General features: G+C 47.4%; 1 protein-coding gene across 1 annotated transcript in view; it reads left to right on the forward strand.

Moving 5' to 3' along the window:
- The first annotated feature begins 11,392 nt into the window (after positions 1 to 11,392).
- Positions 11,393 to 15,106, forward strand: part of FOXN4 (forkhead box N4) — a 30,343-nt gene continuing 26,629 nt past the window's right edge. The window contains exons 1-2 of the mRNA XM_072802916.1: positions 11,393 to 11,531; positions 12,398 to 12,486. Of these exons, the coding sequence (XP_072659017.1) occupies positions 12,401 to 12,486 (86 nt within the window). The 5' untranslated portion in view covers positions 11,393 to 11,531; positions 12,398 to 12,400. The remainder of the gene's footprint in view (positions 11,532 to 12,397; positions 12,487 to 15,106) is intronic.

Below are 15,106 nucleotides of genomic sequence, written 5' to 3' on the forward strand. Positions count from 1 at the left end.
AGAATCATCAAGGGGTGTCTTGGTGGCTCAGTTGATTAAATTTCTGACTTTTGGTTTCAGTTTAGGTCATAATTTCAGGGTTGTGGAATCAAGCTCTGCACTGGGCTCTGCAATCAGATCAGAGTCAGCTTGTCCCTCTTCTGTTCCTCTCACTGCCTGAGCTCTCTCATAAATAAAATCTTTTAAAAAAAATCATTAAGGGAGAAGAAATGGGTAGGAAATATCAGAAAGGGACACAGAACATGGAAGACTCCTAAACGAACTAGGGGTGGTGGAAGAGGAGGAGGGTGGGGGGGGTGACTGGGTGGCGGGCACTGAGGGGGACACTTGACGGGATGAGCACTGGGTGTTATTCTGTATGTTGGCAAATTGAATACCAATAAAAAATAAATTTATTATTTAAAAAAATCATTAAACACAATTGTCAATAGTACCAAAGCTGAGAACCCAATCAGAGGCATTTTTTATGGTAAGCAAAGGCTTTCCTAATTTGTACAACTGTCATGCATTTCCTTGATTTTTCAAAAAAAAAAAAAAACTACCCTAATTGAACATAAATTTTGCCATATTATGTCCAATTTGATAGTGCTAAGGACATTTGCATCATTGCGAAACAGATCTTCAGAACTTTTCCATCTTTTAAAACAGAAATTCTATACTCATTAAACAATAGCAACCACCATTCTACTTTCTGTCTCTATTGATTATCCTAAGTATCACATAGAAAAGGAATCCTAATGGCTTATTTCATTTCATTTCATTTCATTTCATTCATGCAAAGTTTTTCCATGTAGCACATGTCAGAATTTTCTTCCTCTTTTAAGGCCGAATGGCCCTTTGTGTAACCAAATTTACCCACTTCTCCACTGTTGAGGACTTGGATTGCATCCACCTCTTGACTATTGGAAATTATACTGCTACAAACATAGTGGTTTCATTTACTTGATTTTAAATGAATGGTTTTGGAAGGATTTTAGGTTTACAGAAAAATTGCAAAGATTATACAGAGACCTCCCATATATCCCTCTCCTAGTTCCCCCATTGTCATTTCACATTACAATGGTATATTTGTCACAGCAATAGTGGTACATTTCTATAAATAGACCCCAGAATTGACTCAGATTTTAGTGGTTTTTCCACTATATTCTTCTTCTAGGATCCAACCCAGTGTACTACACAGCATTAGTTACCATGTCCTACCCAGTCCCCTTTGGTCGGAGACAGTTTCTTATACTTTTGTTGTTTTTCAGGACCATGACCATTTTGAAGGGTACTGATCTGGTATTTTGTAGAATGAGTCTCAATTTTGGTTTTTCTAATGTTCTCTTCATGAGCAGACTGAAGTTTCAGATTTTTTTTAGGAAGACTACCCCGGAGGTGGAGTGCCTCTGTGCCTTCTCATCCCATCACATCCTATCAGGGGGTGCATGGGATCCCCAGGCCATCACTGCTCACACTAACCTTCATCACTTGGTAGAGGTCATAGATGCCAGGCCACTCCACTGTCAAGTTACTATTTTTCCCTCTCTAAATGCTGTAAATTGGAGGGAGGTCACTAAGATAAGTTCAACAGGGAAAGGGAGAGAGTGGAATCATGCTCCCTTTCCAGAAGATGGAGGTTGTCTACATATAATATTTGTGGGATTCTTCTGAAAGGAATATTTGTCTCTTGTAGATTTATCTATCATTTATACCAGAACGTACTCATGGATATTTAGCTTATACTGTCAATTAAAATCAAAGTTTTTCAGTTTTTGCCAATCCTTCCTTTTAAGAAAGAAAGAGGAGAGAGCAGAAGGAGATAGAGAGAGAGAGAGAACACATCAAGCATGGGAACTGAAGGCACAGAGAGAATCTTAAGCAGGCTCCATGCTGGAGCCTGATGCAGGGCTCAATCTCATGATCCTGAGATCATGACCTGAGCCAAAATTGAGTCAGTTGATTAACCTACTGAGAGCTACCTGGGTGCCCAGCTGATCCTTACTTTGTCTCACCAACTACATATTTTACATCTGATGCTATAAAGGGTTTCAAAGCTGATAAAACAGATTTCTTCCAAGGAATGAGCCTTGCCTCCATGTTACTACTATGATAATAAAGGCCACAGTGATCATTCTGCACTATCTGGTCTCCAAACCAACTCCTATAAGGCAGGACTAAAGTAAGGACCAGTTGCAAAGCACCTCTAGAATAATCCTGAGAAGCTTACAAGCGTCCCCTTCAAGATGGAGCTGTAAAACCATCTGGGAGGGTAATTAATTGGTCTGATAGAGTGGACATGGTCATTATCACTAAGCTGGCCCATCAGGGTTACAAATCCCTGGGTTCAGGAAAAGCAATAAAACCAGTGTGGGGTACATTTGCCTAAAAGCAAAAACAATTTCTCCAGTCAAAGACAACACCCACTCGTACTCCCATTTTACTCTGAGCACTGTTAACAAAACGATGCCTGGATAAAGAATATTTGGAATAAAATGTTCACTTGCAATGAAGGGTTTTTGAGAAACAAGCTCTAAAAAGCCAAAAGAATTTTATTAAATTCTTTTAAGCATTCTAGCATTTCGTTTGTTTCTGAGACAACTTGCTCTCCCCCCACCCCCAGCTTCTTTTTTTTTTTTTTTTTAATTTCTTAGTTTTACCTCTGAAATCAAAGCAGAAGTGGCGGAGGGGACTTATTTGGGTATATATAGAAGTAGCATATGAGTCTAAATTGACATTGAAATGGCTATTCTGATTTTTAAACTTTAAGGAGTTGGGGCAGCCCTGGTGGCTCAGCAGTTTAGTGCCTGCCTCCAGTCCAGGGCGTGATCCTGGAGACCCGGGATCGAGTCCCACGTCGGGATCCCTGCATGGAGCCTGCTTCTCCCTCTGCCTATGTTTCTGTCCCTTTCTCTCTGTGTCTCTCATGAATGAATGAGTAAAATCTTTTAAAAAAAAATTTTTAAGGAGTTATTTTTAAGCATATAATTTAAAAGAACTCACTGTCACTTGCTGAATCAGGTCAGAGTCCCAAGCACATACTGGCTGGTCACTTACTATAACATGTTCTGTACTCAAGACTGCATGTCCAAGTACCCCCTTTCCTTAACCTGCATGCCATGGGGTTCCCAGTCTGGAGCTCTGCCAAAGGAGTTTCAAAATCAGGGGTGTTGTACTTCGGGGTCTTTTCCATTTCGGGTACAGATTCATTTCTGAAGTGCTGGGCCCTCCCCGGCCCCCAGTCCACGCGCACGACAACTTTCTTCCTGGTGATTAGTGAACAGCAGGTACTGGTTTTGATAATGAGCTCTGTTGGCTGGGCACATCTGCCAAATTCCCATTGTACATCCCACTGTGAAATTGCTCCTTCAACAAATTCTAATGGAATTTAGAAGGGTTGAAGCTAAGCACAGTGCGACAACCCTCGGTAGGTTTCAAAGCACACACAGGACGCACCACAGAATGTCACGTCGGGTAGGTGATGAAGCAGGCATTCTTCCCTCGAACCGAGAGTCCCAAACAAGTCAGGCGCTAGGACCTCCACCGAATTCTCCATGCCGAAGTTGTGGAGGCCTTTTTGTCCGTTACACCCATGCATGTAATCAGTGATTGTTCCTATTGTAAATCCCAGATTCACCATCTGTATGCTCCAAAGGGCTGGATGATTGTTAATACCCCATCCCTATGGGATTAATCTGCAATTTCACACTAAATGATTTTTAAGTATAATTTGTTACAATGATACAACATTACCATTTCTAAAACAAACAGCCGGGATTGTTGCCTTCCAATAAAAAGCAGAGAGTGTCCACAAAGTGCTATATTTGAACAAGTTTATGTGCCATTCTGTTTTACAATCACTTCACTTTAGACACAAGTGGGGAGAGATATGAAAAAAAAAATAAAAGGGCGAAAAAGAACAACAGTCCAGAGCCTTGGGAAGGGGCTTTTAGTCAGTGAGCATGCTGCTTTTTGTTACTGGGGAGCAGGACTTAATATGAAATGGTGATAGGAGTTACCCTGAACCGTCTTTTAAAACCATTTAGGGTAGTTTGGTGTTTTCAGGAGAAAGCCACTTGCAATGAAAAAATTGGAGTTTGGATTCTCTGTTGAACAATGAACTATTAAAGATCTTTTTTGTGCCCACAGGAAGATCCCCCCAATCAGTCTGTAATATTAAAAAGAGCTGCTTGAAGCAAGCAGAGTATTCTTTTTAGAAATGCATGCTTCCCTCCCAAGTCTTAATTACACAAAAGCTATTATTCCAAATGTTGTAACTATCCATTTCAAAATATATCACCCCCCAAATTAGAATTTGAAATAAGTTTAACCAAAGTGAGGATATCAGATATTTTCAACTATTTTACTAATAAAGCCTTTCCATTAGATTAAAACAAGTATAGCAAATTCATTTTTCCTACACTTTTCAAATGTTCCCTTATGAATCAGATAGATGGTTGAGAGGCTAGATCCAGTTATTTAACAGAATTATAAAGTAGTCTGAACATTGTGCTGCCCAGTATGCTCAACTCCATTTATTTTAATTTAGCCTGTAAACTGAGTGTGTGGCCTTCATGGGGCCAGTGTGAGGAATAGCAATTCCCTGACACATAGTTGCATCCTTACCAATGGGACCTGCCTTGTCCCAAGCCACACATACTAATAAGAGGTGCCTAAAATGCCCAGTCCAAGAGAAACCATTTGGTGTGGGAAAGTACAAGGGAAGGGATGGGAGGGGGGCGGAAATCCTAGGAACAACTTCTTCCCCATCCCCTGACACTGGATGGAATAGACCAAGGAAGGCAAATCAGAGTGATCACCTCATCTCTCCTATGGGTGCAGTAACACCCACCTCACAGCATTGCAAGGACTGAGCTGGATGTGCAAAGCACATTGCAGAACAGAGGAAGTTGCAGTAAAAGGGTAGATTATTTTTATTACCCACTGATAATCCTTCTCAGATATTAATAGCAACATGAGTGCATGTGTGCACATGCATGCATGCACAGTTTTTGTCTTTACTCCAAGAAAAACAAAACAAAAAAACACAAAGACAAACAGCCAAGACCTAGGCATTAGGATTGAACACTAAGGAGTGGCTAGGCCTGTGGCAAATTGAAGAGCATAAGACCATCCTTGTAACTGGGAATGGCTATGTTCAGTCCCAGCTGATGGCTACCTTGTGGGATTGTTGGTCTAGTGTGGCCAACTTTTGTGATTTCTCAAGAAAAGCTGGAAATCCCAGCTTGAAGGATTTTTAAATGCTGGCTTCTAATTCAAGGGTTGTTGTTGTTGTTGTTGTTGTTAAATCTGTGAGCCAAACAAAGCCTATCCATGGCTAGATGGGGCTTGCATACCACTAGTTCAGGATCTCTGATAGAAGCCAAAGGAAAAAGACAAAGAAAATGGTACATGGAGTGATAGATGTGGAGTTGTATGTTAACTGCATCCACAATATAGATCTAGAGGCCGCAGCAATTGGACAAGAGCATGATCAGAAAATACAACAAGAACCACCAAGTGGCCAGATGAATCTGGAATTTAGGGATAATACAGCTTTCCCCAAATGGTGATTGCCTGGGCAGGGGGAGTGGTGGGGGGATGAGGAGGGTGGTGGGGATTTCCTCATGGGATGAAGAAGAGCTTAGATTGGTTAAGATTATGGATCGGGGCAGAAGGCAAGGACCTTGAAGATATCTTCATATAGACCATGGCACTGTGCGAGGGAGCATAAGGTAACTGCTCCCTGGAAGCCAGGATCAGGCTGGGTCAAGCTTTTCAGATCACCAGAGGATGGCTATTTTCAGACTCCACTTTTAAAAATTTGAGACAGCCTAAGGAGGGCACTTGATGAGATGAGCTCTGGGTGTTACATCTTGGCAAATTGAATTTAAATAAAATGTTGAATAAATAAAATAAAATGAAAGCCAAAAAAAAAAAAAATTAGAGACCGTTCCCCAAAGCAACTGAACCGCTTCCTTTTTTTCCAGAAGAATGCAGCTACCGAACAAGAAGTATCTCTAGGAACACAAAGCCACCTGAAACACAACCCTTGTTCGTGCAACGTCTACTATACGCCATGTGTGCTCTCTCAGCCTCACGCAGCCCTGAAAGATGGCTGTTGTTACCCTCCTCTAGGATGGAAACAGGAAGGAAGGGGGAGGGATCCATCAAAGCCCTGCAGCCAGGGCTGGGCGAGAGAGGGACAGCACTGAGTGGAGCCTCGCGAAGCCCTGCCCCTGGAGTACCTTCCCCACATTGCGAGTCTGCAGGGAATGGGTAGTTCTCGGTAAATACTCTGGTAGATACTCTAACTCATGTGGAATTGCTATGTTATAAGCACAGAGATTGTTCACTTTCCCCAAGATCAAACATGCTTAAGGTTAAGATGATGCCAATCAGTTTGACGGGTCTTTTCTTGATTCAGGAGCGATCTCAGTTTTCTCGAGGGCTGAGAGGAGTAGTAGTTTGCATTGTAATAATGTCATCAGTAGTACCGGCCAAGAGATGGCCCGGCTTTTAAAAACACTTTTACTATAGAAACCTGTTTTAGGGGTTTCTATACAACTGAGCCTGGGTGGCTCAGTAGGTTAAGCAGCTACCTTCAGTTCAGGTCATGATCCCAGGGTTCTGGGATAGAGCCCTGCTGTAGATCAGTGGGGAGCCTGCTTCTCTCTTACCCTCTGCCCCTCCCCCCTGCTGTGCTATCTTGCTTGCTAATAAAATCTTTAAAAAAAATGCATTTTGGGATGCCTGGGTGGCTCAGTGGTTGAGCATCTCCCTTCAGCTCAGATCGTGATCCCCGAGTCCTGGGATCGAGTCCCACATCAGGGTCCCCACAGAGAGCCTGCTTCTCCCTCTGTGTCTCTGCCTCTTTCTCTGTGTCTCTCATGAATAAATACAATTTTTTAAAATCCATTTTAGTCTCTAAATTTTTTGTTGGGTGACTTTAAACGTAAGCCAAATAGAAAGGTAACTGCACAATAGTTTCGGTGTGGTCATTATCACAGCTACAGGTAAATACAGAACTTGTTAAAGCAGCAGAGACTTGATCATCCACATCCTGAAAGTTATTTATGTAGACAGACTTGGCATTGAAGTTCAAGGAGGAAATGTAGAATGCTGTGGCATTCTGGCAATGGGTGAGCCTCAGAGGTCGAATCCCCCTTCACCTGTGCCCCATTTCTGAATCAACAGCTGGGGTAGGGGCAGTTTTTACCATTAGGGGCCTGGAATCTCACTTTGTTAGAGTTTTTCCTTCTAGTGATTAAAATAAGCCCCTGAACCTACCACCTGCTCATAGCTCTGTTTTGTGGAGTCACAGAAAGGCTTCTGGTTTTTGACACCCCAAAAAATTGGTCAAAAAAAAAACTTTTTCAGAAGGGAATGCCTAGATCTATTACCACCACCAACAAAATGACATTATCGCAAAAGACAGGACCAAGAAAACATTGAGGAAGGCTCCTAGGACTTGCTCAGTGCACATCTGCTGGTCACACTGATGGATTTTTTTTTTTTTTTAAGTTGCTAACCACCTTTCTGAAGAGTAGGACAGGAAAGTGGTGGAACTAGGTCTGGGCAGGGGATCACAGAGATACAAAAACATCATAGTACTCCCTTCCTGGAAACACCGGAGAGTTTAACGTCCTTTTATTAAATAAGATGTAGGACAACAATTATAAGTGGCAGTTCCTCGACAAATGCGCTCCCAAAGAGAACCATAATACACATATCAGTCATGCTAACACGAGCAAAAGAGATCAACGATCAGTGTATTTTCATGGTCTCCCACAGAAAAACAACAAATTCTGTGCTTCCATCTTCGAAAGCTGTGTTCAGACATTCAACCGTGCTAGGGAATCTACCTCTTAGGAAATCAGATTTACAAGTTACTTTTAAGAGCGGCATGAGTAAAGACTGTGTATGTCTCCTGTTGAGAACTTTTTAAAAAGATTTTATTTATTTATTCATGAGAGACACACAGAGAGGCAGAGACATAGGCAGAGGGAGAGGCAGGGTCCCTGCAGGGAGCCCCATGCAGGACTCCATCCCAGGACCCCGGGATCACACCCTGAGCCAAAGGCGTCTAGACACTCAACCACTGAGCCACCCAGGTGTTCCCTGTTGAGAACTTTCTGCTAAGAAATGCCACCTAACTAGTCTTTAGCAATGGACAAGAGAAACACTTTTTAAAGCCTGTAAATCTCCAGCGTGTCTACTATGTGCCAGACACAGCACAGGATGCTGTGGCTTCAAGGATTTGTTGAAATCATTTATAAGAAAAAAAAAAAAAAAAACAACACAACCACCTTGAGATTTCTGCTTCATAGATAGTCTTTGTGGTTTGCTTTACCAGCCAGGGTACTGATTATTACTACAAGTCATGTAATCTTGACCGTGCTGCCTTTCCCTCCCTACCCTCAGAAACTCAGAATAAGCAAAATGAAAGTCAAAAACTTAGGGATTAAAGAAGAAATGGGCATGGCCCGTAATAAAAAATTAGGCTGCTTGAGCAAACAAAAGCTGCTTGAAACTTGCTAAGTGAATTAATAGTTTTTAATCCTTCAATACAAACACTCTACTTACTGCATGGAGGAACTGGTCTTCCCAGATATAAGCGAGTTGGTTTTAATCGTGTCATTAACGTCATAAACAAATATTTTGCACACAGCCATAGGCACCCCAGCTCCGAACAGATTGGGCAAACGACTCTACTGCTCACCTATCAAAACTTCTCAAACACAGGCCCAGATGAGAACATTTTCCAGTACATCAACCCAGAGAATAAGCAGAAAAGCCAGATGCCTGTTGCTTCTGTTCCCTCCTGCAGATTTTTCTGCAAAAATCAGAGGTCTGGTGAAATGGGGCCCTGTTGAGCCTTTTAGAAATCTCCTAGCAGGGAAGCAGGTATGTATTCAAAGTCAGGATTGATCTAAGTAAGACTCTTCCCCCACAGAAGCAAATCATAAGGAGCCCAAACACCATGGACACAGGTGAACTTCATGCTCTTTCATTGAAAGAAAGGCATTGACTGGCCTATCACCTACTACAGGTGCCCACACTTACTTCATCAAAGAATCATGTGGGATACTTGTTAAACAAGGATTCCCCTGCTCTTCCCTTTTATGGTTTTAATTTCTCTCCAGGTGAATCTTATAAGTCAACAGGCTTGAGAAATACCAGATGCTTATAAAAGGGGAAAATGCATTAATGTAACAAAAAGGAGAGTTTCTGCTAAGTTACCTGGGGTTTTTTCCTGCATACCCGCAACAGGTTTTGGGCAATATTTTCACCAACCATTCCGGAAGCTAAGAACTCAAATTGTCAATTCTTTAGTAAAATGGCCACAGTTCCCAGCCAAATGTCCATGCAGAGAAGCCAGGTTCTCGAAGGAAAAGGAGAGTTTTGAGACCCTGAATCTTTAGTTTTTGGTCTTTTAAAGAAGGGTCCCTGCTTGTCTTTTCCATAGCGTGTGGGTCTATAGAACCCACAGACTGGATGCCTTTTATTTAAAAAGCAGTTTACTGAATCCATCAACTTTCAGAAGACTTTCCAAACTTCTCTAAAGATATATAAAATTATGCCTTAGTGAAAAGGGCTGTTATCTCAAGAGGAGGTGGTGAAGTCCCCTCCGTTTACACATAACTCCATTAAGGATTAACAGAAAGAAACTCAAATGCTTTGAATTCTTACAACTTAACCTTCAAATTCATTATTGGTCACGATTTATAGGTCTCTAAGGGCTCCTCAAAGCGATGTAGACGACTTTTATAAGCAAGCAAAATGCAAAATTGGAATCTACCTCGGTGGGAGAGAAATGAAAACAGAGCTTCACGACTGTGACCTTAACTAACATCTGTAAACTCCACTTTTCTCCCTAGAGAATGCAAGCTGATCTATTTACTCTTGGCAGAGGAGAAAGGAGTGAGGGCGCCCAGGTGCTAAAAGAAAACCATTCAGGAGGACATGGACCAGCGCCAAGGTCACAGCCCACCTGAATGAGAAATGAAATCCAGGTACATCCAGCCCCAGAAGCCCTGGCTCCTTCCTGGACGCGAGCACGGCCGAGGAAGGGCTTCCCAGCCACAGGTGTGGAGAGGCGGCTCCCCTGCCCGCTGCGGGGTACGGACACGGGATCCGTGACGCGAGGGCAGCCGCAAGAAATTCAAGAAGCAGTGGATGCCCGGCCTGGTCCGGCCAGGGCGGCGCAGACCTGAGCCCGGCGTCCACCGGCAGGTGCATCGCTCTGGGTTCGAATCCCGACTCTGCCACTTACGGGCCGCGCCCTCCCCCCTCCCCGGCCCACCCGTGACCGCTCAGAGCTTCGGGTTCGCCGACGGCACAAAGGGGACCATCCTGTCTCCCAAGGGGCTGGCGTGCAGAATAAAGGAGGGGGCAGAAATACATAAGGAAAAGAAAAGTCAAGGGTGACGATGCTCGTTGCGGTCACTATGGCAAGTGATTCCAACGGGGGCTGGAGAGTGAGGGCGCGGGAGCCGCGGACGGTCCCGGGGATCAGCCCTGCCCCGGCCCGCGCGAGTGGGCTCCGGGACCTCTGTCCGCCCGCCCCGCCCGCCCGCCCGCCCGCAGCCCGCGGTCCGCGCCACCTTTCCCGCGGCGGGCGGCGGGCGGCGGGCGGCGGGCGGGGCGGGCGGACGGGGCGGGGGGCGGGAGGCGCGGGCCGGGCGGCGGGGAGGGCGGGAGCGCGGGCGCACCGGCGGGCTCCGCGGCCCCCAACGGCCGGGCGCCTCCCCGCCTCCCCGCCTCCCCGGGCCGCAGCGCCCAGCGGCGCACGCCCCGGGCGGACTCCGTGTCCACGCGGGCCCCCGGGGCTGCGGACCCGCGCCCCCAACTCCGCCCCCTCGCGGTGCCGGCAGGTGCAGGCTCCGGGCCCGCGCTCCCGCCCGCGCTCCCCGCCCGCCGCGCGCCAGCCGCGGCGCAACTTTCTTAAAGGGACAGGTGGCCGGAGTCCGCGTCTACCTGGGCCCGGGACTCGGCCTCCCCGCCCGGCCCGGCCCGCGCTTAGGGGAGGGGGAGGTCGCGGCAGAGCTCTCCGGCCACCCTTCTCCTTGCCCCACCCCGGGACGTGCCGGATTGCGAGTTTCAACGCGCCGCGCATCCTTGGGCGACTTAATTCTTTCGGCCTCTGCCACCCTCCCACCGCTCCTCGACGCATGCTCGCGGGCACGCAGTTGCTGCCACTGCGGGCAAAATCTGAGGAGGGGTGTCCCCACCCCGGCGCCCCGCCCCGCCCCCCCCCCCCGGGCCCCGGGGCGCGCAAGGCTCGCGGCTGCTGGGAAACACCCGCTGCAATCCCCTTGACCCTGCCCTGTAACTGACCCTTGGGGGAAAAAAAAAAAAAAAAAAAAGCCCCTGCACGGCTACTGCGCATGCTCTGAGCTGGACAGCTCCAGAGAGGGAAATTTAAAAACGGTTCGAGCCGCGACGGCGGCCAAATTGCGGACCGCGAGGGGCGAGCGCGAGGGAGCCCCCTCCGAAGCCCCCGCCCGCCCGGGAGCGCCCGCAGCGGCGGCCGCGAGGATCGGCTCCAGGTACCGCCGGGCAGGGCCGGCTTCGCCCCCTCCCCCGCGGCAGGCGGGCGGCGCGTCTCCGGGGTGAGACCCGGGCGCGGGCCGCGGCGCTGCCACCTCCGCTCCGCGCCCCTCGCCTCCCTCCCGGGGACCCTGAGTGACTTGGGGGCGGAACCGAGAGTCTTGGTGGGTTTCCGTGTTCGTTGCAGGGTTGAAGTTTGAGAAGCTTAGGGAAGTTTTGCTATGTTTTGTCTTTTTTAGGCTGCGTTTGTGTGTGGCGAGGGGGGTGGGACTGGTTTTCCAGCCCGGGCATGTGGCATTTCTGTAGGCATTTCCAGGGCGGGAGCCCTGCGGGGATTATTTATTCCCTTTGCAAGTGGGAATTTGGCTCCTCCAGAGAAACATCCGTGACACATCAAGCTGCCCTTTTTAAAAAAAAATTTTTTTTTTTTTCCCCAAAGTGATCGTAACTGAGTTGCGGTTGAAAATAGGCTGGGAAGGGAATCGGGTTTTTCTGATTCCTATTTTGCAAGTCCACATTTTCCAAGACTTGACATTTGGATTCTAGAGCCTTCCTCCACCCTTCCCTCATTAATTCGAAAGAACCTGCAATTTCATTCTCTTCATTGCTTCTGAAACCCTGTAGAATTGCCCTGGGAAAGTGACCTATGATACCCAGAAATCCTTTAGTACTTTCTTTTTCTCTTTTCTTTTCTTTTTTTTTTTTTTTCTTTCTTTCTTTCTTTTTCTTTTTTTTTTTTTTTTTTTTTGAAGTGTTCTGCTACTTGTTTGAGCTCCATCCTTTTGAATTGTGGGAAAACCGGGTTTCTGCCCTGTCCACATCGTCACTGATGGGAGCTTTGTTTTCTGCTTGTCTTTCCCCCAAGGAGATGATAGAAAGTGACATCTCATCCATGATGTCAGGAATTATTCGAAACTCAGGGCAAAATCACCACCCCTCTCCGCAGGAGTACAGGTGAGGGTGTCAGCAATGACAAATGATACTTTTTGAAATTGTTTAAAGTGTTTATGTGCTGTTTATAGTCTCTGCCAGAGAAGTATTGTTATATTAAATTCTGTGATTTTGCAAAAGAGGGAGAAGATCTCAATTTCAAAGTTCGCCTCTCTGAGAGTGTCTAGGCTCGAGGCCTGAGGCCATGGGATCACTAAAAGCCTAGTCTTTTGTCTCCTCCAAGAGAGGTCCCCTCCTGGGTGAGAGACGGGAATCCTGGTGAATGTTAAGATGACAATGGCAGCTATTGCTTCCTCTAACAGGGCTCCAGGAAATGCCCCCCAAACCTTTGGGGTGAGGTGGGGGTGGTGGTGGTGGTGGGAGGAATTGGCTTCCATCCTCATGGGATGCTGGAAAAGTTGTGAGTGGTGACTTCTGAATTCTTAGCCTGGCTGTTTGACTTTCAGCAAGTCCCTTGCCCTCTCTGGGCCTCATTTACTTGTCAGTTAAGTAATGCTCTTGAATTAAGGTCTCTCCTGGGTCTGTATATTTGAGGAATAAATTTGGTGGGGTCTGAGGCCAAAATAAATGATTTCTTGAGACAGGATGAAGCAGATACAGATGGTGGGGGAAGCCCCACAGAATCCTCCAATCTGCAGAGCTGGAATGGCCTCTAGGGGGTCAACCAGTCCAGTCACTTGCTTTTACAACTGGGGAAACTGAGGCCAAGAAGGGAGAAGGGCTATCCAAGGTCACACAGCAAAGCGAGGGAGGAGGAGAAAAAGGAATGATCTGGAGTCCCCTCCTAACCCCTCTTACTTGAGCCCCAGAGGCCTGACCTGGTTTCCAGCGCCCTACCCGTCAAGGCAAGCATCGTGTCCATGGGTTGAGGGGGGCACAGCTCAGATTATGGAGTGGAGACAGGACAGGGGCTGGCCTGGGAAGAGCAGGCTGTCACCTCGGATCAGCCCTGTTTACCCAGGGGCTGTCTGGCCTCCTGGGGCCACTACCACTCAACCAGCAGTGCCTTCAGGGCGGACTGCAGCCCCCAATTAGAGGGAGGTTGCTGGCTGAGGGCTGTGGGCCTGGAGGCTGCCTTCTGAGATCCAAATGAAGACACAAATTCAAACAGATATTTGCTGCGAGCTGGCCGTGTATAGATCTGGGACCCCAGATGTGTGCCAGGCATGTGCCCGTGTGCAAGCACCTACTGTATACCCAGCTTGGGAGGCTGCTCTGATGAACCTCCACTGTACAGGTGAAGGGGAACCAAGCAATGAAATGAACTCTTTAACCAAGATCACCCAGCCAAGCTCCTCTGGGCTTCCTTCTACTCCCAAAATAATGACAGGTGGAGTGGGGGCAGCATGAAGGCGTTAGAAGCTTGGGCTGTAAAACCACTTATGGTCCCAGCTCCTCTGGCAGTGTGGAGTAGTCTGAGTGTCCTCATCGATAAAATGGGAATAGAAATAGTACCCACTGCATGGAGTTGTTATTATAAAGATTAAATAACAATTCCCAGCTCGGCCACTTGCCAGTTGCATGATTCTGGGCAAATCTCTTCCGAACTTTTAGTTATTTGTAGAGCAGGGATAATACAAGCTACCTCTCCCCATTTTTTTTTCTTTTTCTTTTAAGAGTTTATTTGTTTACTCATGAGACGGTGGCGGGTGGCGGGGGGAGGGGGGAGAGGCAGAGACACAGGCAGAAGGAGAAGCAGGCTCCATGCAGGGAGCCCGACATGTGAATCCATCCTGGGTCTCCAGGATCAGGCTCTGGGCCGAAGGTGGCGCTAAACCGCTGAGCCCCCTGGGCTGCTGCCCTCTCCCCATTTTTAAATGCAATATCTATAAAAGTGTCTGGCACCCAGGAGGCACTCAATGCGTGGGGGTGAATCTCCCTCTGTCCTCCCAGCTGGAAGCCCCAGGGGAGAGCCAGTGTTTTCCCATGGGCCAGCTGGAAGAGCTCAGAACCACAGAGTCTGACTGTTGCCTAAAGCGCGCTGTAAAAGCGCTAGAGTCAGGGAATCAGGTGGTGAGAGCCACGGCTGCACTGGAGTCAGATGTGTGCAAGGTCAGAATCCAGCTTTAGACAAGTCACGTGACTTGCTTTAGTTTCCTTATCTTTCAAGTGAGCACAATTAGGGCACATCCCTCATGCAGCTGCCAGAAGGACGGAGTTGGTTTTCTAGAGCAAGAGACACAAACCCGGTAGCTGCTGTTCTGACTACTTAGTTCCATTAAGGAGTCCAGCTTTCTGTGAGAGATGGGGTCTATGGAGGGCCTTCGGGGTGGGGGCTCTGGAGGAACATGGTGGGTGGGGGAGGTCCCTGAATGCAGATTCCCAGGCACTGCCTGGCAGGAGCCCCCACCAGCTCCAAGCTGTGGGGGCCTGGCCAGCCCAGCCCACAAACTGGATGGGGCTCCATGCAAGCTGTTGCTTCCAGAAACAGAGCAGGGCAGGCAGTAAGCTTACCAGTGGGGGGTACGGAGGGGGGACTGTCCATGCCTACCCAGTTCCCAGACCAGCTGGCAGGGGCAGGCCAGTGGAGCAAGGAGAAGCAGTCCTGTATCAGCACCAGATCCAGAGTTGCCTGGGTGTCCTGTCTTTTTCTGTTTGCTCGGATCTGGTGCTTTCTTGTGTC

The sequence above is a fragment of the Canis lupus genome, chromosome 27 (assembly GCF_048164855.1).
Source record: "Canis lupus baileyi chromosome 27, mCanLup2.hap1, whole genome shotgun sequence".
NCBI lineage: Eukaryota > Metazoa > Chordata > Mammalia > Carnivora > Canidae > Canis > Canis lupus.